We start from the raw sequence: 24,297 nt of genomic DNA, 5'->3' as shown, positions 1-24,297 counted from the left end.
TACAGAACAATATAATGCACCCCCTTACAGGTGGGGTGTATTTATATACAGGCACCAAAGAGCAGATAAGCTGTGTACAATACAATGGTGTTACAGAGTCTGTATTTGCCACGTAACCTGTGCCATTTGGCCCTATTCCAGTTTGAAAAGCTACCCCCATGGCTACACAGCAGTTTTGTTTATATAAACTATAGTAGGGTTTCTAAAGCAAACACACAATGTTTACCAGAGCAGAACAGTACATTATATTTTAATTACTATAAATCACTTATTTTTTGCTGTAATTGTTCCAATGAGGCCAATTCTACCACAAGTCTATTATTTTACACATGGTAACCGTTCAAGACTGTTGTGGCATCAGCCTTAATATATTAGATGATTAAGTTGGATTGATTGTCATAGTAAGAAACAGAGATGAAAAATTTGTTGTTATTGAACAGATGTAACAAAGAAAATACCCAAACACACAGCTTTACAAAAATAATGTATTATTTATAAAAATAGCATTCTTAAGGTATAACAGTTGATACAAGTGTGTTTATTACAATGCAAAATAAAACAATAAGTCATTGCAGATTTCTGTTGCTCTTGGATGTTTACAATGTTTGAATGCAAGCTCTGCACCTCTAACCCCTTCTTTAAACAGAAACTATCATGAAATTACATTTTAAATTTATTTGTCATTATCTGGGTTGGTCACTAAGTCTAATCTATTTTAAATTCTGTCAAGTTCTAAAGAAGAGATATTAGGGACATTTACGAAGTCAGTGCATGGTGCAAAATGTCATCTTTGGATGCAAAGTGACATGTTTTACCCACAGTTCTATGTTTTACCCAGAATTCCAGTGTCAACGTAGGTGCACACTAATATGCATACGCTAAAATGTCTGTTTAATGCAACAATACATATTCTCATTAGCATGGGTGTTTTGCAAATTGCATGAATGTTGCTAAAAAATATTTACGTTGTGGGAATGGCATGATTTCCAGGATTCTAATAAGGCCATCAGCATCTGAATTTGCCTTGCACAAGTTGGTAGCAGTTATTGATGCAACTCACTACCTTTACATTGGTAATATAAAGTTAGGTTATGTTCTATTCATTATCAAATGGTGCGTTCTGACTTTTAATCACTGATAAATACACTTTTAAAAATCCCATAGGAATGAACAGAACATGAGTTTTTATGTATTAAGCTCTAAACTCACATTTCGATAAGTCTGCCCCTTACAGTAGTGTCTAGATCTATTCCAGTTTTTTGCATTCTATAACAGTTACATTCAACAATATGTTGTTTGATTTGCACTGCTAAAAACTGATGCTAAGATCCAATGCTACCAGCCAGCAGTAGCCAAAAGAGCACAAGTGCGGGGATGAGTGGTGTCAGGCTGGAGCTAACATCTCTTATCTTTGGAACGATTAAAAATTTATAACAGATTATACAGAGAGATTTGATTCAATATACAAAAAGAAGGTAGAATGTAACATTGTGTGTCTAAAACCACATGGTAGTATATTATACGCATATTCAATACAGATACTGTATAAGTATACAAAGCAACCAATACATAACCCTCGATCTCTGGAATTTTATCATTTAAAGGCTAAACTAAGCTTAATTAGATTTTCTTTCTTTTTTTAGTGCAGTTATCGCCCCACAATTATTTTGCTGACATTAAATATGAAGAAATGTATTAAAGAAGAACTAAAACCAAAATATGAATTGATGAAAAGGTGCCAATTCAGCGGCGTAATGACAGGGAGCCAGGTCCATTGTAGTAGGTGTGCAAATTTTACGGTAGTAGAGTGGGCTATAGCGGAACCAGCCACAGACCCCAGTCCTCCCGCAATGGGGTCTGCTTCCTCTATAGTTATGCACTGCTTGACGTGCTCTTCTGAGGACTTTAGCAAGTGACAATTTTGTCTCAACAAACTCAGCGACCCTAAATGAACATGCGCTGTGCTTCCTGAGTAGTCAGTTACCCGTAGGTTGATTTTCAAAGAGAGCTGGTGAGCCAAAAGCCTGGTTTTGCCAGTCAAAAACTGCTAATATCTCAGGAACTGCTAAAAATGTATGCAATATATGTAAATGCTAATGTGCGAGATTCATTTGTAGAGTTTAGATGCATGTAAGATTCATTATTTATTTGTTTTATTTCAAGATATTAAGGGTTACAAGTACTGTTAATATGAATGCATTTTATTACAACAGTGCCACCTGCTTGTCACTTTCCAAACATGAAGTAGTTGAGAACGTTGTGGATGAACTTGTCAGGAGAAGAAAGAGGGCTGGTCTGAAGTTCTGTTTAGAAAAGACATCTGAGGATTCTAATGTTTTTCCTAGCCAGAAGAACATCAGATCAGCCCTCTTGCTTTCACCTGACAACTTCCTCCACAATCTCTTTGACTATGTTATGTTTGGAAAGCGACCAGCAGGTGGCGCTGTTTTAACAAAATGCATTCATATTAAAAGTAATTTTAACCCTTTGATATCCTGAGATATCAGTGGTTTCAGAAAAGGATTATATTACACGTACAGTATAAAATTACAAAAGCCAAACATTTTCCTCTATCATAGCAGAACCCTTGTGCATGTAATGGCCTATAATGTTTCTCTGTTGATCACTGGTACGACTCTGAAGCAGCAACACATGGCCTACGTTTTGCTTCCAGATCAAAGAGGAAAAAAAATATTTCATACAATTTTATGTTTGCATGTTTGTTGGCCACACAGGCATTGGATTTCCTGATCAGGTGCAGTCCCAATAACATAGTTATAGTCCCAGGTTAGTTCTGTTCCAGCTTTTACTACACTAGATAAAAATGAAATAGCAAGAATAAGGTGCATTCCAAGCATATACATGTAAACAGTCAATATTAATACTAGGGGTACACTGAAGCAGTCATTTTTTATTTGGCCAGATACCAAACCAAATCAGAACTCTAATTTGATTATAAAGGGGCTGTTCACCTTTAAATTAACTTTTGATGTAGTATGATGCTATTCTTAGGCAATTTGCAATTGATTGTTTACTATTTGTGTTTTTTTAATTATTTAGGTTTTTTTCAGCAGCTCTCCAGTTTGGAAGTTTAGCAGCTAACTGGTTGCTGGGGTCCAAATAAACCTAGCAACCAGACACACAAATATGAATAGAAGAGGGCATAAATAGAAAGATACATCATAAAAAGTAACAATAACAATAAGAGTGTAGCTTCACAGAGCAACAGTTTTTTGGCTGGGGTCAGTGACCCCCATTTGAAAGCTGGAAAGAGTCAGAAGATGAAGGCAAATAGGTAGACAAAAAAAAATGAAGGCCAACTGAAAAGCTTCTAAGAATAGGCCATTCTGTAACATACTAAAAGTTAACCTGAAGGCCCCAATTTCACTCCTTCTTACTTTTTCTTCTACACGTTTTATATGTAATCTACTTTGTTACAAAACAAACAATAAGAACAAAGTTTACAAAAAAAAAAAGTTAACTGAAGGTAAACCACCCCTTTAACATTTAAGAAAAATAAAAAATTGCATCAATTTGTAAATAGTTATTGCATTCAGTTATCACAGACTTTAATGCCACAAGACTTTAAAGGTTTGGATTTGGTTGGGCCTAATTTCAACAAACTATAGATGAAGCAGGGTTTAAAAGTCCATTTGGCAATATGGCCCAATCCAATTGTTCTAACTGTTAGCAGTGAGCTGCCTGTGATAAAGCCAGTTCCTGAAGGTATTCTGTGATGGTGAAAGAACTGGTGCAGCGCTATACTAAAATACAGGAGCAAGTGCAATCTACAATAAGATCAAAATAATGTTTAAGACCAGGTGCGGATTTTGAAATGATGTGCCCCTAGGCCAGTAAAGGAAGCCTATCTTCCAATCCAACCCATTGCCCTACACACAGGGAAAACAGAGCTGCACTGTGGACTGGGTGGGTAGGAGATTTAAACAGCTGTCTACTGCAGTAGAGCAAAATGTGCACCTAAATCTTTGCATCCCTAGGCCTTTGTGGCCTTCCCACAAATCCATGCCCAGTTAGGACTAATGATCATTAATTTAGCGACCCAAAAAGTATTATCAAGATGATACTGTATGGCAAAATCCAGCAGTAAAGAACAGTGACGGTATGTGTTCATTACCTGTTAGTAAAGAATGCCACCCATGGAAAACTTTTTTGGTGTGTATCCACAAATACATGCTGAACAAACAGATTAGGACAGCAGCTGTGCTGTAAATCGGAAAAGAAACAAAAAAAGTGTCAATTCTTAAGACTTTAAATCATTTTAGTTATATAAAGTGTGGCTACAGCTGGACCATGTGCATTTATTTCAGTGAAACCTGTAAATATACATTTCCTTGTACTATGTTGGCAGTAGTTGGGTTAAACCTACAAAGGAGATACAAAAACTTTGCATGCTTACAGCCAGTAAAAACAGAAAAGTTAATATTCAGAATAGACAGAAGTTTTATCCTGTACCAGAGTTTCCAGGTCGGTATAGTAGTTCTCTGCAGCTCTACAGATGGTATGGTCCGACCTTCAACTATCTTAGAGTTCCCGTAATTTTGCCTCCAACTTGGCCAACATATATACAAAAGACTGCCCAGCAATAAAATGACAGCACATAGCAGATCACAGAGACAATAGTTCTTCAGTTCGCAAATGTAATAAATGTACTAAAAATAATGACTAAAATGCAGTACTTACATTTAGAAATCTTCCAACATTCCCTTCTTTTGAGGCATCTAAGAAATGCAAGTCTTCTTCACAAGTCTGTTCCGGAGAGGTAGATAGATGAGGAGTCATTTTGTTTAGCTTTGACTTAGTCCTGCATGTGGGTTTTTCTGAAGGATGTCCCCCAGATATAACTGAACTGCTGCTCTCCTCTGACACATACCCTGAGGCAGTCTCATCGGAATTTTCATTTCTATGTATTTTCCTTCCTGCAAAATATAAAGTCATGTAAAGTTATCCATGTTCAATCAGTTTAGTCTTAACCAAAATATATTTCAAAATCAAAGTTTATATTTAATACATTTATTTTAATAAAAATTAATTCTCAGTTTAGTTGGTGTGTGTATTATGCATCTTTATAACATATAGGAGCATCCATGTTGAATATGTTACAATACAGATGGGCTTTTACACAGGGATTCAGAGCCACTGTGCGTGTTCGTTCTGCGTGAATATAGTGCCAATTTCCAAATATAAATGTGTGAAATCTGTTTAGCATAGTTGTGTCATAACTCACAGAATGTGCACATAAATAGTTGCAATTTGTGAATATGCCATGTGTAAAAAGCTTTCAAGGTCAATCACAGCGCAAAACAAAAAATTCACAGGAAGATAACCTCTTTCACAATAAAATATTTTATTAATTTGTAAAGCACCAACAGATTTTGAGGGCTTTACAGAGATTATACATTGTTCACACCAGTCCCAGACTCAGTGGAGCTTACAATCTAAGGTATATATCAGTCTAGACCCTAATTGTGCCTGTAAACTCTTAAGACCCCCATCACCAATCTGCTGCCCCACTAGTTATGCTTTGCATCTGCATGATAATGAAAGAATGTTGTGGATGTTAGACAATAATAAGTAAAACCACCTGCATTGAACTTCTGCTTAGGTGACTGTGGGGGTGTTGGACCCTCCTCTTCTGAACTGTTGTGAACTGTGCATGCCCCCTGTGGAAGAAAAATGTGACAATACAAAGCTGAAGTTTAGATATACAATAAAGCTCAGTTAGTATCTCTTCCAGCCCAGGGTAAAGTAGTGTCTCCGGCTGTGAAGTTGGACCCATAGTATGATGTCTATCCAGAAGAATTAAGTAATGAAAATGCCCAGCTTTTCAGTACTAATTAGTCTGATCTCAGAAAAAGCTGATAACTGGAAAAATCTGTAACGTTAATGGAAAACTACACCCTGTTAATAGTGTATTCACTGCTTAATTAGCTATCAAATATCTGAGCTATTTTGTGCATCACCTCTTCAATCAGCTGCCTTCTACGCTTTTGGAGCATGGAGGTCTTGGTTTTGGGTCTTCTAAACGGCTCCAAAGATATTTCTCTTCCACCAGATCTTAGATGTGTTAGACTGTATTAAAATAAAAGTGATATAAAATACTAATTTCCTGTACTATCATGGAAATGAATAAAGTTTACAATCAATGTTAATTATTATATTAATATAATGCATTATGAGGAATTCCTGAGCCTGATTATGACGAGCTGAGCCTGGGCAATTGGAGCATAGGGACATATTGTATGATTAGAATATGGACTAACATAACGTGAAAGAGTTACCTGAGTGTGTTTGATTGCCTATGGACAGATAATCCCAGGCTGCGCATGCTGTAGGGAGTTAAATGCATAACTGTGACTTCAGAGTCTGAATGGGAAGGCTTTCTTTTCCGTTTGCTTAACATTAGAGCAGAAGTGCTTCCATTATCTTCTTTAGCTTCATTACCACATGCCACAGAATCCTCTAGTGTGGTTTTTACAGAAGAATCAGCAGTTCTGATTAGTATTCTCCCTACAAATAAATACACTTTATGTACAACATACATTTGAATATAAACATCATGTATAATGGCACATTATTAATGGAAATTTCCAAAGAGATATTAGAATTATTACCCCATGTTACATAAACAAAACTATTACTAGCAGCTTGGTAAATGAAACAATACTATTTATCCATGTAGCATTCCTGCTTGCCCCCCATTAGATCACTCACACACAAATCCGCAACACCATCCCCCAGCTACTTGGTCCATATGGTTCTCTTCCTATTCCATCAACCCCACCCCTGCACACTTGATTCGCCTGTTCCCCCAGATGTCAATTGCACAGTTTTCTAATTTTTTTTTCCAGTTTGCTCTCTATTGCTGACAGAATTTAATAGGTAAAAATGAATATAAATTATATAAAAATTCTTTTGACCTACCTGCATAGATGCAAACAAATGTCCCGTTGTCTACATCATCCAGACAGCGGACACCCCAGCCCTTAGTATCTGTTTTGAACACCTGCAATCTCAACTGAAGGCCGTGCTGCACAACTCGATTCTGGCACAACGTCCGATCACACTTACATGACAAGTTACATTCATATAACCTGTGCACAGAAAGAACAAGTGTTGCACACACCAATGGATCTGTCATTAAGCATAAACAATGTTCCTGGGGGGCCCAATTAGGGCTATGATTGGATATTTGGTAACCGCATGAGAACTGACAGCCTACATAAGGTTCTGTTAGGCAGTAATAAGCACATTCTTTAAGGCCACTGGGAGCAACATTCAAGGGGTTTGTGAGCAACATGTTGCTCCTGAGCCACTGGTTGGAGATCACTGGCCTGTTAATGTAGTTATATAATGCAATGCTTTACTGATTTCCTTGACCCCACACACTGGCACATTTGCCTGCTTTAATCTAGCTCTTGGCCTACTGATTAGCAGCTGTTTTAGCTTCATGTTTTATTTGAAAGTTGCAACCATGCACACAACTTCTAATGGGGATACAAGTTATCCCCTGCAGATATTAAGAGCTGCTGCTGTTAAATCAAGTTGCTATCCAACAGAACAGCCATGACTTGTCACTGGACTTAGCTCTGCTCTAATCTACTAAATGATGTTTCAGTCATTGAGAGGGTGGAGTTAAGCAGTGCTAGAGTTCAGCAGAGAGATCTTGCCTTTGGCAAATCCACACAAAAGGAAAATATTTTTGTGAAAATGTATTAACTCACCCAGTAGGAACGGGTTCTTGAAGTCTTTTGTGTTTATAGCCAAGGGGACCAATACCAAGGGATGAATCTGTAAATTTCTCAAATGCTTGTGCGGTGAGCTGCAGGCATGAACAAGTTGAACTGATAAAAGAAATTGGAAAATGTTAACACAGTGGTGTTGAACATATACAACTGCTGAACATAAAAGGAAAATATCTAACCGTGTGAATGGTGACGTTTTATTTTTCTAAAAATACCAATAAGACTGGGCATTGCAAAGAAATGATTGTTATATAAATGCAATTATGTTACCTAATAGAGTTTATGCATTGTAAAGATGGCCATACATGGGCCATGCGACCGACTGGTCCACAGGCCGAACAGGAACATGTTTTCTGTTGCTCATATTTACTTCCTTCCTGCCAACTGATTTATATTGTCAAAATAACAGGATTATCTGTCTAAACAGTTCCCTGACTAGCCATACATGCCTAGATGGTCAGCCAGTATGATATAAAATCACCAAACTGCCAGACAAATCTGAGCATGCATGGCCAACTTACAGGGGAGTTCCAGCTTCCAAACCAAAATTTGTTAAAGAGCCCCATACAGCACAGAAATCCCTATTATACCTAATATATCACTGTAATCTGCTCTTTCAAAAAAGTATGAATAAATATCCATTTTTATATGCTGAAATCCAGCTGCAAAACAGTTCTTCTCTTTCTGCATAATTTGATATCCTGGCAGGGAAGGAGGGACTAACACACTGATGTTACAAATTGTAACAACATTTCCACAGCTTACAGCATGCAGGGACTACATAACCCATAATGCATTGCACAATACTCCTTTCCTTATTGACATCACTTGTGGGATTTGGAGGATGCAGGCATTTTTTTTTTTTTTTTGAGTCTCAAAGTAGTCAGCCAGATCAGCAGGGGAACAGGGGGCCAGTATTAGGGAACAGTTCCAAACCATATTATTACATTAAAAATCCTGAAAAGGCTGCGTATTTTAAACTGATACATAGGTATAAGCATATTTTTTGGCAGGTATGGATTCGTTCTGAAAATCAACATTTTACCCATGAAAACCGCAACAAAAATTTGGTGCAACAAATTTGCAGAGTGAGAATTCTCATCCTTTCATGAACACTTAGGGGCAGATTTTTGAAAATCCAAACTAGGGAATCCTAACACATTTTAAACCTCTGGAAGTTTATCATATAGGTTAAAACTTTTCTGATTGACAGGAAAAATATCAACAAACACATTTACAAATTAAAAATTTGCTACTGCAAATAGTTCTATTCAGGGGTAATAGCTCAGTGATATCTATATTATATCTAAACTATAACACCAAAATTAACTAAAAGGTTGCCAAAAAAAGATGAGCTTTTGATCAGGTAGACTTGTTCTGCATACTAGTTTCATTCAAAGTAGCACAGAAAAGCAGTTTGTAAATAACATAAGATATTGGTATTACAACAAGTAAAACAAATACTTAAGTTATTAAATCAGCTCCTTAAAGAAAAACTATTCCCCCAGAATGAATACGTAACCAACAGATTTTATTATGTTAAGTGACCTATTAAAGAATTTTGCCAAACTGGAATATATATATATCAGTAAATATTGCCCTTTTATATCCTTTCCCTTGAGCCACCATTTAGTGATGGGCTGTGTGCTCCCTCAGAGATCACATGACCAGAAATAATGCAGCTCTAACTGTAACAGGAAGTAGTGTGGAAGAAAAAGGAAGAACTCTGTCTATTAATTGGCTGATGTGACCTAGAATGTATGTGTATGTGTGCCTTGGCTTGTTTGTGTGCACTGTGAATCCTATTTCCAGGGCTTACACTATGATAATAATACTGATAAAATGGCCAAGCACAGGGTAAAGACAGTTAGAACTAATTTACAGTGACAGATAGGGCAGGAATTACTTACATATCTAAGCAGCCATCAGTGCAACTGCAGCATTTAACAAAGATGTCTGTAAAATTATTTATGGAGTATCCTGGGGGCCAAGAGGTCTTTCTGTAGATGAAATTAGTTGGTTTTGTGTCATCAATTTCATTGGAGAGTGAAACTGGCACCGACTCAACATCGTTGCTTATATCACAGTCCTGAACAATTTCCTGCTTGATTGATAAATGGCTCTCCAGCTGAACCTGAGTACTGAAAGAAAAGTTGTCCACACCTAAAAAGTGGCACCCAGTTTCAGTGAGGTAAGAATGCACTTCATCAGAATCTCTCAGGCTTCTCCCACATGGAGCTTTATATAGGATATGTGGCGGGTATTCGGAGCCATTTGTCTTTACACGCCATCTCTGGAAGTCGCAGGACACTGGGAGGTTTAGAGGGTTTTCTTTTTTCAACAGAGATGGATTAATGTCAGAGAGACAAGATGGGCCACATAAATGCTTTCCAAAACAGACCGCCCCGGTGGCAGGAGGTGAAACTGTGCTGTGGTCCTCATGCTCACACTCAGAACCTGAAACATCAGTCTCACTGGAAATAAAATTTCAAAGCATTAAAAGAATGCATTGTAAGGTGCAAAGAGGGCATACCAATGACAAAACACTGTGCTGTGTAAACAAGGTCACAATACAGTGTTAAGCTGGCCATACACGCACCGATAATATCGTACGAAACCGCGTTTCGTACGGTATTCGGTGCGTGTATGGCAAGTCGGCGAGTCGACCGATATCGCAGGAAAAAAAGATTTTGATCGGGCGCCATAGAAGGCGCCTGACCAAAATCTGCCTTCAGCGCTGAATCGGCAGAAGGAGGTAGAAATCCTATTGTTTCTACCTCCTTATCTGCCTGTTTCAGCCCTGAAGGATCGCCACGTGTGTGGCCACCTTTACATGGGCCATGCACAGGCCAACACAAGCTTCCAACTAGCCACTCCTCCAGTAGCACACAATATTGCCCTACCAGTCTGATATCTGTCTGGAAATGGCAGACACTTGGCAGCATTAAAAATCCGTTTGATGAGTATGTTTTGCTGCAGTGTGCAACTTTTCTTGCTTCCCAGTTACCCACCTTCCTGCCTCTCAACATTCAGAAACAGACATTCGATTCTGGGGGTTCCAATGCTTATAGTACAGAACCCTAATGCTCAGTCCAATTTGGCCCACAGCATGGTTGGCAAAATGTGATAAAAATGTACTTGGCTGGTTGGTGACCTCACCAAATGTTTTTTTTTTAACATATGGCCTCTTTAAGCCCAATCTACAAGTCTTTGCTCTTGGGTAGTTCAACAATAAACAGCTCATGTAACAAAAAGAAAAACAAAAGTATTTTTTTTTCTCCATAGGAAAAAAAACAAATTTAACATAAAGCCAGCTACAAGTGACAGCTGTATACTGTAGATATATTGTGCTGGCTTTTAAGCCTTAATATGACTTGGCTTCATTCTGTCATAGATATACATGGCAGTGTGCACATCTGTGTTCCCTTTGATTACAGGTTTTATTTGATCTTCGTTTTATGCTACTAATATACCACCGGTCTAGCCAGCTAAATATCCATACAGTATTTGACTATATTTGTGTTAAAAAGAGAATACAAACAAATCAGAAAGGCTGGTTGATGAACAGTAATAGCCATTCATATTCAGCCGCTAAATCATAAATTTAATGATGTTCAAAAGAATATGTTTTATATGTACCAATCAGAATTCAGGTCTGCACACGAGTCCTCCTTTCTTTCTGGTGCACAATCTGTGTTTTCTTGTACTTTATTTTCCTTTTGGATATCTGCACAAATAAGAACACGTTAGCAGCTCACATTGCTTTAAAACATTACAATGAATGTATGGATTGATAGGAAGAACATGTAATGTTAGACCATTGTGATATTGTATGATTGTGATAATAAATGTTCATATTACTTAGGCAAAGGTGTTGGCTGTTTCCAAGTTGTGTTACACACCACTGGTTAAATATAGCACCTAGAGTAAAATATTCATATCTCAGCACAATCCATATGTTTAATGTGACTTGGAAAACTTGGAGCTCAATTCAACATTCCTTCCCCAGCCTTTGCACCCTCTCCTCGTCCTCTCTCAATCTTTGTGCTCTCTCTACCTCCTTCCTAGATCTGTTTCTCTTTTTCTTCCCCACTTTCCATGCCATCTCTCCCACCTGGTGTATGGCATGATCAGGGATGAGCTAATTTCTCCTTGAAAGACTTATCTCATCTGTCCCATTCTTTTCCCAGTTTCTGCACCACTTCACCTCCTAACGCCCCAATCTTTGTGGTCACTCTACTTCCTACCGCAACTATATCCTCTATCTCTGTGACCTCTGCCTCCTCTCTGCTAGTTCCTCAAATTTTGTGGCCAACATCTTTCTCTCTACTATTCAGTCCACTCCTCCCTACACCTTACCTGCACTCCTTCCTGGATTTATGTGTACTGTCCTGCTCCTCTGTACATCTTTCCTGGTGTTTGCTCCTTCCCAGACCCCCATGCCCTATTTTACTGCTCTAGCCAACTTCCCTTGATGCCCCCATTCAATGAACAAGGCAGTACTGCTGGTATTCTCTTGTTCTTTATGTGAAAACAATTAAAATATATTAATCAACATGCTGATTTTATAAGAGGTGATATAAAAGACATAATGCATAAAAAGTTAGCAGTTTGTAATGATTAATGCAGGTTTTTGTTTACCATTCTTAGTGAGTGTTTTTAACAACTTTTATTCACCCCTTTTTAATTCCAAGTCATGGGAGTTGGGATGGGAGGTACAACTAAACAGCAACAGATTAACAGGACAACAGCTTGCTTTAAATCAGTAAAATTATTGTGCATATCCAATAATATTGTACACACACAAAATATATCAGATACTGCCTGTCAGCAAATACTTTTCTTCTGCCAAGTAATAGTCAGTTCTTGTACTGACAGCATTAGATTAGATGTTAAGCCGTTTTAAGCATGAGACCTTAGCCACCCAGTAACACTGATTACTGGGTTGTCTGTCACTGAGAAGAAAAACAGGTTGGATTTTTATGTTACAGCAATTACTGAATACAGCCAATTTGTAAAGATTGGTATAACAGTAACAAGATGATTACAGCTTTTAGAGTTACTTGAAGGGCCACTATACCTTTATCTTCCCTATGGATTTCTCTATTAGAAATATGAACCCTACATGTATGTAACCCTGCATGTCCTTGCAGTCAGGGATGTGTGGAATGAATATTAAATGATATTATTTGGGGCATGACCGGCTAAACAGGGACGAGAATGAAACTCACCATAGAAGGGAGTATTCCCTGGCTTCTCTCATAGCCTGTAAAGAGAGGTACCATCAATTTATTCCAGTACAGGTACAGGTACTTAGCATTATCCTGCAGGAAAAGTTGAGGGTATAATGGCCCTTTTATCTGAGAAAGGTCTACATGGTGGATTCCTGTTACTAATATTAGTACTAATTCTCTGTTCTTGAAATTTACATACCAGTGTGGAGGGTTTCAGTGTCCTCTTCTAGTTGCTCTGCTTCATTAACCAAAATCACAGCTCTCACATATTCTGTGAAGTAAACAAAAATTATATTTTGTTTATATTTCAAAAATTATATCTCTTCCACAATAATCTTACCATAGAAACAAAGTAGATCATAAGAAATAACTGAAGATGGCTTATTTTCCTTTAGTAGGTGACAAAGGGTAAGATAACTTTTTGTTTACCTTCAGCTATTGTGATTTCTATTCAAAGTTAGAGCTGCACCTCGCACTATAGCTTATATGTTGGGTGCACTTAAATGTAGTAGTAAATAGTTTAGGTAAACGAAAGGGCACACACTTAATTAAGGCACACCAAGTAACAGGTTAAAATGAATTTTTATTAATTACTACTAAAATTGGTTAAAATAAACTGAAAAGGGAACAGGAAAAGTTAAAAGAGGTAAAGCCGTATGCTTGTTGATGTAAGAAGTTATTTGGTGCGACCTTTTCACCTCACAAACCCTATAATAGTTCTCTTAGTAACAACTATAGTAATTATACTTCCACTTGCAACAGTGTTATAATGTTGCAATAGTGAAAGCGAAACTTCTTACATCAACAAGCATACGGCTTTACCTCTTTTAACTTTTCCTGTTCCCTTTTCAGTTTATTTTAACCAATTTTAGTAGTAATTAATAACAATTCATTTTAACCTGTTACTTGGTGTGCCTTAATTAATTGTGTGCCCTTTCGTTTACCTAAATTGTGATTTCTATGACATTTCCTGATAAGTCTTATCATATATGCATTAAACTGTACTGCCTTGGGTGGTATCTGCAAGGAGATTGTATTTTCTATCCGTGTCGGTGTGGGTTTCCTCTGGGTTCTCTCGTTTGCTCCCATACACTCAAAACATACAGGAAGATTAATTGTCTCCTAATAAAATTGACAGTAGTGTGTGTGTGAATGTGATAGAGACCGGATCTTAAACTGTAAGCTTCACTGGAACTAATGTGAACAATTCTTTGTGAAGCTCTGCCAGGAGCTCTGCTCTGTGTAGGAGCTATATAAACAACAGATAATAAACTAATAAGTTAAGCCATGGAAAAGAAAGTGGATACAGAGGGTAGAATGACCTGTATAAAACTCACCCATGGAACAAGTAGGCTACTGAAGCCAGTGAATTGGCCTCCCTATATAAGCAAAATTAGGCACCAATTCTGGTTGGGATGAAAATTTGAAAAGGGGGGCATTTACTACTATTCGCAAACTTTTTGTGGAAAAAAAGCGCAACTTTTCTAAAATTTATTATGCATCAAAACTGTGACAATTCCAAATCTGAAAATACTGCGGGTAAAACCTGTCGAGATCATGTAAAAGTCAGTGGAGGATGTCCCTTTTGCAACTGGAAGATATTTCTTTGCTTTGTGGTTTAAGAGGTTTTTGGGGGGTTTTTTGTTCGTGCTTTTTCAATTCAGATTTTTTGATAAATGACCATTCGTTGAAATTAGTTAATTTGTGGTTTCAAACAAATATAAACCCAAAAAACCCCCAAGTTTTAGTAACTCTGCCCTGCAGCTATAAACAATAGAAATTAATTTTTATACGTAATCAGCAGGATCTACATGCCATCTACATGGGACTAATCTCCCCGACATGCCATCCCACTGGCAAGAATGTAAATCTCTGGTGGTATGGCATACGCATTGCTTTGATTTCCCGAAGTTTCCTTGCAAGGAAATTTCGGGTGACTTCAGAAAAGCGACACGTATGCCATGCCACCGGTATTTTACATTTCTGCAATTGATTGCTACTGTTACTTTCATACACTATTTATAGTCACCCCATTCTTAAGGTCCCCATACACGGTAAGATCCGCTCGCTTGGCGAGCCGATGCGGCCCCCGATCCGACTGAATCTTTTAACCTGGCCGATCGATATCTGGCCAATTTCAGGCCAGATATCGGTCGGCCAGTCCGCTCGTTTCTGCCCCTACACGGGCTGATAAGCTGCCGAGTCGGTCCAAAGGACCGATATCGCCAGCTTCTATCGGCCCGTGTATGGGGGCCTTTACTCTCTTATTTTTAATTTCTGTTTAGAGTAAGTTAGTAAGTAAGTAAGTAATTCCACTGCATGAGCTCTAACTAGCTCACACAAGTAATTCAACCAACCTAAGTTTGTTGCTGATCCATCTTTTATTTTCTGCCAAAGAATCTTGAGCTTGTTCAATAGTTTCTCAAATATCCAGTCTACTTTTCCATCCGCTTGACAATCTTTCCAGTATTCTTTAGCATCTTCTGCAAAAAAAAGGTAAGAAGTCCATTGTTTAACCTAGTTAATTTATGTGAATAATATTGTTTAAAGTCTAGTGAACCATTTCCCAAGATAATTTATAGAACTATAGGCCTTATTACTACACAGAAAATATCACAAAAAATAAGGATGTGACTCCAATAGGGCACCAATAAGGTTGCAACCTGTTTTGACCCGAACAGTTCGTTTTTTCTAAGGCCTGTTTGGGTCTCAACTATCTGCTCGATTTCAGTCTTGTAAAACCAGAACAATAGTCTGGGCAATAAATGAGAAACAATTAAATATTAAGATACTCAATGCAATTTTTTTCTATCAACATGTCTTAGTTATCATCAAGTACATTATTATTACAAAAAGAAAAAGCAAATCAGTCAAAAATGAGAAATTGCATTGCTGTATTTCAGAGATTTCTTTATAACTGTTTTTTTTTTAAATCATAAATCCCTTACATTTTATTAAAGGGTTGGACTTACTCCTCAGGCAGTGTAACTTGTTACCTGTTTGGTTTTGAACCGGACATCACGGTTTTTCAAAGGGCTATCTGGTTCAAAACTTTCTGTCCAGTTTAAAAACATTGAAAAACTGGACAAAAAAAAAAACAGCCAACTAGATCTAAGTGAAGCAATAACCCCTCCCGGCATTATTGTACCGCTTCTGATGTCATCATACTTACCCCCAGCATCACTGCCCCACCCCTTTGGTCAGGTTTAGCCATCAGCAAAGATGGCATCCCTAAACACTGACCACAATAAAGAATCTCAGTAGGCCCAATCGACCACATTGCCAAAAATTTCCATGTCTCTACAGAACAGGGATAGGACTAGATACAAGTGTTCTGATATCCAGAAATATCTGATCAGTGCATTCATACACAAGGCCTATGACTCACTTGTACGTTCATCTTATTAAAATGAAGGGAAAAGCATTGCAAATTAGTAGAAAGGGTTGTACAGGCCTGCTAGAGAAAACAGTAGCTTACCGAGTGATACATCTTTGGATAAAACAGATAATGTATTTGATTCTCGTGTCCAGGAACTCAGGGTTGAATGCCGAGCATTGGTACTCCGCTCCATCTATTTTACTGTCCTGTATAGACATTAGCAGACTGTTCTTTTATAAAGGTCTAAGGTAAATCTGTAATCAACAATAAACAGAGAAACAGGAATGTACATTTTGGGCCCTTTGTGTTACAATTTCTTCGAAGAGCATTTTGCTCTGAATATGTTTATCTGTAAATGATGGGGAGGGGCAAAATGAGTTCCATGCTGTTTCTAATGAGATTTAATAAAAACACAATACATATAATAGGACCTGTTATCCAGAATGCTTAGAACCTGGGGTTTTCTGGTCTATTAAAAAAATAATTTAAACATTAAATAAACCCAATAGATTATTTTGCCTCTGATACTTAGATTGTAAGCTCTACGGGGCAGGGACCTCCTTCTTCCTACTGTGTCTCATACCACATGGCACTTATTCCCTGTGCATTTATACTTATTTATTTATTTATTATAACACTTGTCCTCCCTGTGTGTAATTTTGTATTTTGTAAGATTGTACAGCGCTGTGTACCCTTGTGGCGCTTTATAAATAAAGTTATACATACATTTATACATACAAACATACATACATACATAATGATTAATTACATCTTAGTTGGAATCAAGTACAAGGTACTGTTTTATTATTACCTAAAAAAGGAAATCATTTTCAAATTAGAATTATTTCCTTAAAATGGAGTTTGTGGTTTTACGCTTTATATGATTAGTACTATATATTTTAATGTATATTCTTTTGCTTACTCTCCCCTTTTTGTCTATCTCTTTTCAGTTTTTGCCTCTTTATGAACCTAATCCTTTATTCTGTTTTTTTTTTTTTGTTTGTATTCTCAAAAAAAACAATAAAACATTTTAGTCTGAAAAAAATGGAGTCTATGGGAGATAACCTTTCTGTAATTCAGAGCTGTCAGAATAACGGGATTCCAGATAACGGGCCTCATATAGCTTTGAGGCAACAGCTGACTGCTATGATACGGCGAGCTTTGCATCTAACAGCTGTTGCAAACTTTGTATCTTGGTTTGCTGCTGTTTACTTTTGTATGTTTCAATTGGTAATATAAAACTATAACATAGACAGAAGCAATTAACATGGAAAATAAAGATTTGAATCTGTCAGTTCAATGCAGTTTGAAGCCTGAAACACTGCCCTAATAAAAGGTCACAGTCAGTCACTTAGCAGGGGGCAATTCTAGCTCATGAGCCGTCCTTAGGCAGCTGCGATGCCTATCAACCCCCAACCCCCCGGGCCGCATTGCTAGTGCAATTTAATAACCAGAAATTTGTCTATTAAAGTTACCAATAGTGGGTTCTTGCCGCCCCTGAAAAATTTAAGGTTGCTGCCTCCTGCAAAGTCAACAAGCCAGATAATTCCGTTTTTCATCATTAGTTTCATTAGTACATTTGTTGACAGGCACTATTGGGTGAAACCATGTTTTTACTTTATTAGGGATAACCAAGAACCCAGATTTTTATATTTCCACAAAGAAAATAAACAAGGGTTGTTTATGGTTTAAATAACTCCTGCCAACAGCTCATTAACAATCTGCAGTGACTGCATATCTTTTTGGTCTATATTTCAATTATCCAAGTCCAAGGGGTCCAATGACTACATTACTTTAACCACAATTCAGACTGCAGGAGGAATAAATGGAAGGAAAACATAACTTCTTGCCACTGGAGAGGTGAGCTTGACCCAGGGGCGGTGATGCCATGAGATGAGTTAAGAAACTCGCCCCAGGCGAAAGCAGCACACAAGTTACCAGGGGCAGCAAAAAGCCATTAACTGGTAACTTCAAGAGCCAAAAAAACTGGTAACTTCAAGAGCCAAAATTCCAATTTTTAAATCAGAATTGCAGCACTCAATTGCTGTCTCTGCACTAGCGATGCATCCCCCATGACATGCCAGCGGCATCCAAAAGTCCACCACAGGGCAACTTGGACACATGGAATGCAGCTGGATATCATAAATTATTACACTATATTTTAGCTCCATTATATAGTTACCCATATAATAAAATGTCATAAGTACATAGTTTCTTTAAAATATTTTAAATATTAATAGAAGCGCAAGAAGCAGGATCCCACAACATTGATCCCTTAAACCCAGACTCCATTTAAACATTCTCTTGGCACTACCCACCAGACCCTCAAACGCCTGAATTATTCTTCCCTGGGTGCATTTATAAGCAACCAACGGTTAAGGCATTCCATTTGGTTTTCCTTGTCCCAATACCTCCTCCCTAAACCACTTCCCTTACTCTTCCCAACCCCCCCTTTTTTTTTTAATTTTCTTTCCATTTTTGTTTCTCATTTATATAGGAGATTTCTTCACCTTCTCACAAGACTCATGCTCTCACATGACCATGAGTCTCAATCGCGTTTATCCAAGAAACATACTTCAAAGAGAGAAATGCTCCCAGATGGATCAACAGGTACTATCTAGAAATCTACACAGCAGAATTCAGAACACCAAAGCTAGAGGAGTAGCAATATTATTCACACATAACTGTGGTTTTCTGTTATCTGAGAAAAAGCAGACCCACAAGGTTGATACATTTTTGTGAAAATAACTTTTGTTAACCTGTACCTCCCCAACCCTAAACAAACAAGGCACTTTTCAACCATATCCACCAGACTTCTCTCTTAGGCATAATATTTATACATCTTTCATAATGATTTAAGAGATGTCGCTGTTTCCCAAATCCATGATAGAAAGTGGTCAGGCATGTGCCCATCTCAATCACCTTAAAGCTATTATCCAGGACATGCCGATCCAATACTTGCCAGCTGAACAAAGTCAAACTCAAGGACCCTCAAACAATAACTTATTTAAAAATATTATGCAAACATATTTTAAGGAGAACACCACCACAGATGTCTCAGCACTAACATGCTGGGAAGTGCACAACTGCGTCATCAGGGGACACTTAATCCAATCAGGAGCTAGAATGTAAAAGAATAAGATAGACAAACAAAAAGATCTCCTCTCTAGGACACAATCCCTTGAGCTACAGTATAATCTAATGTAGAAAAGATATTCTCTAAATTGACAATCGCCAAGAAGGAATTAAATAATACCTTAGATGCGTTCACTAGAGGGGCAGTTCCAATTTCACAACATAGATTCTATGAAGATGGAGAAAAATGTGGACGTCTCTTGGCATGTATCCTGAAGAGCAAACAAGCAAAACATGATATACCAGCTATTAGAGACACACGGGGAACGATACATCATTCTACTGACAAAATACTAACACATTTAGGAGGTATTACTCCAAGCTTTATTAGCAGAAAAAAACAAGTGAAAGACCAAACCATAATACTATTATACATAAAAACTATTTAAATAAATCAGAGGTCCCTAAATAAAGACTTATGGACATGCAAGCACAAGAAGCAGTTGAACCGTTGAAGAAACCAAATTAGCTTTGAAAAACACACCTACAGGTAAAAGCCCAGGCCCACATGGGTTCCCCCATTATATACTATAAAGCTTCCCAAGATATATTAATGCCAGATCTTACAAAAGCTATGGCTGATCTTAAAAAGAACGACCAATTTAGTCCCCAGTCGCTGGAAGCACACTTTACGCTGATCCAGAAACCAGGTAAAACATCCTTGAACCAAGAAAATACCATTCAATTTTATTCATCAATTGTGATGTTAAGCTACTAGCCAAAATAATAGCAACCAGACTGCAGAAATATATACATTACGTAGTAAACCCAGAGCAGTGTGATTTGTCCTGGGTAGGGAGGCCCGAGACAACTCCATAAGATTGCTAAATCTCCTCTATACAGCTAAATATTGCCAAAAACAACTATTAACCCTCTCCATGGATGCAGAGAAGGCTTTCAACAGAGTTAATTGGCTATATATGATGGAATGTCTAAAAGTATTATGGATTAGGCCCAAATATATTGGCCTGGATATAGTCAGTATATAATAAGCCAGTAGCAAGAATAAAAGTTAATGGCTCTCTTTCACAACCAATCAATATACAATTTGGCACAAGACAAGGTTGCTCCCTCTCACCTTCCCTACTTATACTCTACTTGGAACACTTCTTAAACACAGTAAGATTAAACCAAAATATACAAGGATATCACCTACTATTTACAATTACAAAATAAGTAGGATCCATCCCATCCTTAACTGCAGCACCACATGTATTTGGTAAAATTAGTAACTTTCAAATCAACCGAAACAAATCACAGGCCCTTAATATATTGTTAAAGGAGAAGGAAAGGCTAGTAAAGAGTTAATCTCAAACTGCAGGCATACCTTCAGTTGTCTCAATAGTGCCCTTAATTCTCCCCATATTTCACCTGTTTAGAAGATCTGAAGCCAAACAGGAAGAAAAAACGCTGAGTTGGGTAAAAAAAAGTTCCCATAATGCCTCACTCCTGCACAGACATGCAGAACAAGTGAACATGCTCAGTTAGTATGACTATGAGTTAGCTTCCTGCTGATTGGCTCAGATCCAGATTCCTAAGGGGGGAGTGAGTTCTTAGCATTGAGGGAGGGGGGAGCAGCAGAGAGCAGAGAACAGAAAGCTGCGTGTCTCTGGCACAGGAATTACAGAAACATCTAATCTTTTTTCAGAGAAGTCAGTGCAGTGTTTCTGTGAGTGCTTATGGCTGTATTTACATAGAGCTTTCTGATAAAGCTTACTTAGTTTTTACCTTTCTTTCTCCTTTAACTTAAGAAAGGATACATTTAATCCAAAGTTTTTCCCCTCCGCCTGGACACCACACACTGACATATCTAGGCATTAAAATCTTAAAGGACTACACTAAGTGGATGGATATAAATGTAAAAGACTTCATAAACAAAACACAAATACTGTGACACTTAGGAGACTAACCCAATCTCTTGGTTTGGATGTAATGTTGTAAAGATGAATATCCTCCCAATAATGCTCTACATACATTGAGAGGAAAAGCAACCTTATCTCGACCATTAACAACTTTTGAAAAGCACTGTACATTCACAGACCCTCACAGACATATTATCAATTACCTGTGAAGCCTACGCTTTATTTGTGTATGAAGCACAGACCTAGAAATCACATTTACAGAGGAACAGGCCAGTGATTTTGTATCAAAACTTCTTAGCAGTTCTAGGCGTAGTATCTGGAATGCCCACCAATTAAACTCTATTTTAACTCTAGCAAGCATCATTAATCAGTACAACCTACATAATAGGTAATTACATAGGTAATAAAAGGCACCATGTTACCCAAGTGCCATAACTCATACCAGCCAATAAGATGCTTCCTTTTTAACAGGTGACCAGTAAATGCTGATTTATTGCTACAAAAGATTAGACAAGTAGCAAACTTTGCACTAGGCAGTTGGGGAAAGCACCCTTAGCTGTTGCCTCCTACTTACTGTACCGTCAAAGAGTGACAGAGTGGGCTTGGGCAGTTTGTTAGACTTTTTTTTTTTAGATAAACTACTGACTAAAGGGAAAAAAAATGCTGTTATGATTCTTTAACTGCAGCAAACATCTAATTTAAGTGCATGCAGCACTTGACTTTTATATGAATCTGGTTTTGTATAGACTATCAGGAAACATTATGCATACTGCCTATACATTTGCCTTGATGAAAAATGTATTGTTAAGACCACATATAAAACCACACCAGATTTAATAAGTCTCCCTGCTTCACTGATCTGGTAGAAACTTACTGACATAAACATAATGCATTCTAGTGTAAATCAACATAAATGTTTTCAAAAACACCCATTTATACTCCCAGAGCCCCACTTTACCATGTATCCCACCATAAGGATTCCAATAATGATATATCAACAGTTAGTGGAAAAAGCACAGCCCAGCACATTCTCTGCTGCAACACAACTGGTTTATTCGCACTATTAGACTTCAAGTCTCAGGACTCTTTTTCAAGTGTAATATAATGCACTAATGCAGATTCTTTGAACTGACCCAGAGGTGAAAAAAGATCTTCAAATACAATAATAAATCTTAATGGTAGCCGGAAAGGAGAAGCCAGGGCAAGGAGTAAGCAGAAGAGACATATGCTATGGTGCAATGGGGGGGTTGCAACCCCCCTCCAAAACAAAATTTATAACATGAAAATAGTCTGACTTACTCTAAGTTCCTGGCCATATGGGAGCAGCCAGTAGGTAAGCAGGAAAAGGGGGGCTGCTGTGGCAAGTGAGGGGTGGCTAGTGGGTAAAAGTGGTTGAAAGTGACACTACTTGGCCTGGCTTTGGGAGAAGCAAAATTCATTTATTTTACTAAATATATTATTAACCCCACAACAAGGTAGTGAAACAATAAAGTCTACATATTTCTAGTGTGTTACCCAGTTCTAACTTTATTCCCTTTGGCACTGAGTAGTACAAAACCAGTGTGACCAGAGCTTCAGACACAAGAACAAGACAAATAAAAAATGCCACAAACTAACAAGAGAAACCAGAAGACAGCTGGGTGTACAGAATAAATCAGTGCAATGTGGGTTACTACCCTAACTGTATTTAGAGTAATATTCAAATCTATAATCATTCAAACAAGAAATAAGCTTGTTTTGTCATGCAAAGATAACAGAAGATGGAAGTTGCACATCACAGCAGCTAAAGGGCCACAGACACAGGCTAGAGTACCAACTATATGTCTGTAGTATATAAATGATAATAAAGTTATTTAGTAGCTGCAATCTGACCACACTGGGATAACACAAGCTCCCTCTTATTAAATTGAAGAACAGACTTCCAAATTCTCTTATATTAGGATTATTTATTTATAAAGCAACATCCTCTGCTATACAACAGTCCCAGCACCAGTGGAGCTTACAATCTAGGCATATCAGTTAAAACAGGAGCCAATTACCTTAAAGTGCAGGAAGAAACCAGAGTACTGGTAGGAAAGCCATGTAATACAGACTCATACAAATAGTGCCCAGGCTGGAACTGAACCTGCAACCTCAGTACTGCATGATACCAATATTAACCCCTGAAACCTCATAACTTGCAGCAAGCAAGAACTATCTGAAAGGAACTCTCCGGTGTTTGAAAGCTCTTTGTAAGTGGTTTGCTCCAAAGTTGCAGACAGCTATGGTGAGGGTTAGAAGCTGCACATCCAAGATGTATACACTTATTATGTTGTTACATACTATAGCGTGTCCCTTGTACAGTACCTAAATCTACATTTTATTCAGCAAAGGGGGTAATAACCAAAGCAAATGCCCTGCCCTGCACTTATAGACTGACTGCCGCCTCCTGTATAGAAGATATAAATGAGCAAAGAGAAGCTGTTACTGGGGGGAGACATTGGTACAGACCGGAAGTCACGATCGGAAGCAGCCCAGATAACAGTATAAAAGAAGGCCCATGTTGTAACAGCGAGCAAACCATTCACTTCTTAGTTATGCAAACCTATTTATTTCGCTACATACTCATCCATTAGCCATCCCGTGGCCCGGAACAAAATGTCAAAAAGGTTACCCGACCTCGCAACGTCATTTCCGGGTTCTGCCTGCACTCTGCGTGAAGCAAAAGTAGCGCAAATACTTAGCGGAAGGTCCGCAGTTAATACACCACATACACTACTAGTGAAACGCTAGTTGAAAGATTGTTCGCATTGCATCTCTATGTGTTTCTGTTTTCACATCGCACTACTTACACTGGAAGTTGTACTGCTTGGTACAATGTTTGTATTTTCGCAGACCCCTCCCTCAGCTCCGCCTGTTCTGTCACTCACTGCTGTCGCCATGGC

General features: G+C 37.9%; 1 protein-coding gene across 14 annotated transcripts; it reads right to left on the bottom strand.

Annotated features, from left to right (window-relative positions):
- Positions 1-471: 471 nt before the first annotated feature.
- On the bottom strand, positions 472-24,292 carry setdb2 (SET domain bifurcated 2). Of its 14 annotated transcripts, none has more exons than XM_031895590.1 (15): positions 24,205-24,291; positions 19,633-19,723; positions 16,476-16,582; positions 15,355-15,480; positions 13,197-13,268; positions 11,403-11,490; positions 9,674-10,237; positions 7,743-7,862; positions 6,943-7,112; positions 6,300-6,528; positions 5,982-6,090; positions 5,603-5,681; positions 4,702-4,937; positions 4,136-4,224; positions 472-2,814 (listed from the first exon to the last, which is right to left on the bottom strand). In XM_031895590.1, the coding sequence occupies exons 3-15, from the start codon at positions 16,567-16,569 to the stop codon at positions 2,697-2,699; spliced, it is 2,094 nt and encodes a 697-aa protein (XP_031751450.1). In that variant the 5' UTR covers positions 16,570-16,582; positions 19,633-19,723; positions 24,205-24,291; the 3' UTR covers positions 472-2,696.
- Between the last annotated feature and the right edge of the window lie 5 nt (positions 24,293-24,297).

This window comes from Xenopus tropicalis, chromosome 2 (assembly GCF_000004195.4).
Source record: "Xenopus tropicalis strain Nigerian chromosome 2, UCB_Xtro_10.0, whole genome shotgun sequence".
Taxonomy (NCBI): domain Eukaryota; kingdom Metazoa; phylum Chordata; class Amphibia; order Anura; family Pipidae; genus Xenopus; species Xenopus tropicalis.
This window is presented reverse-complemented; position numbering and strand designations above follow the sequence as displayed.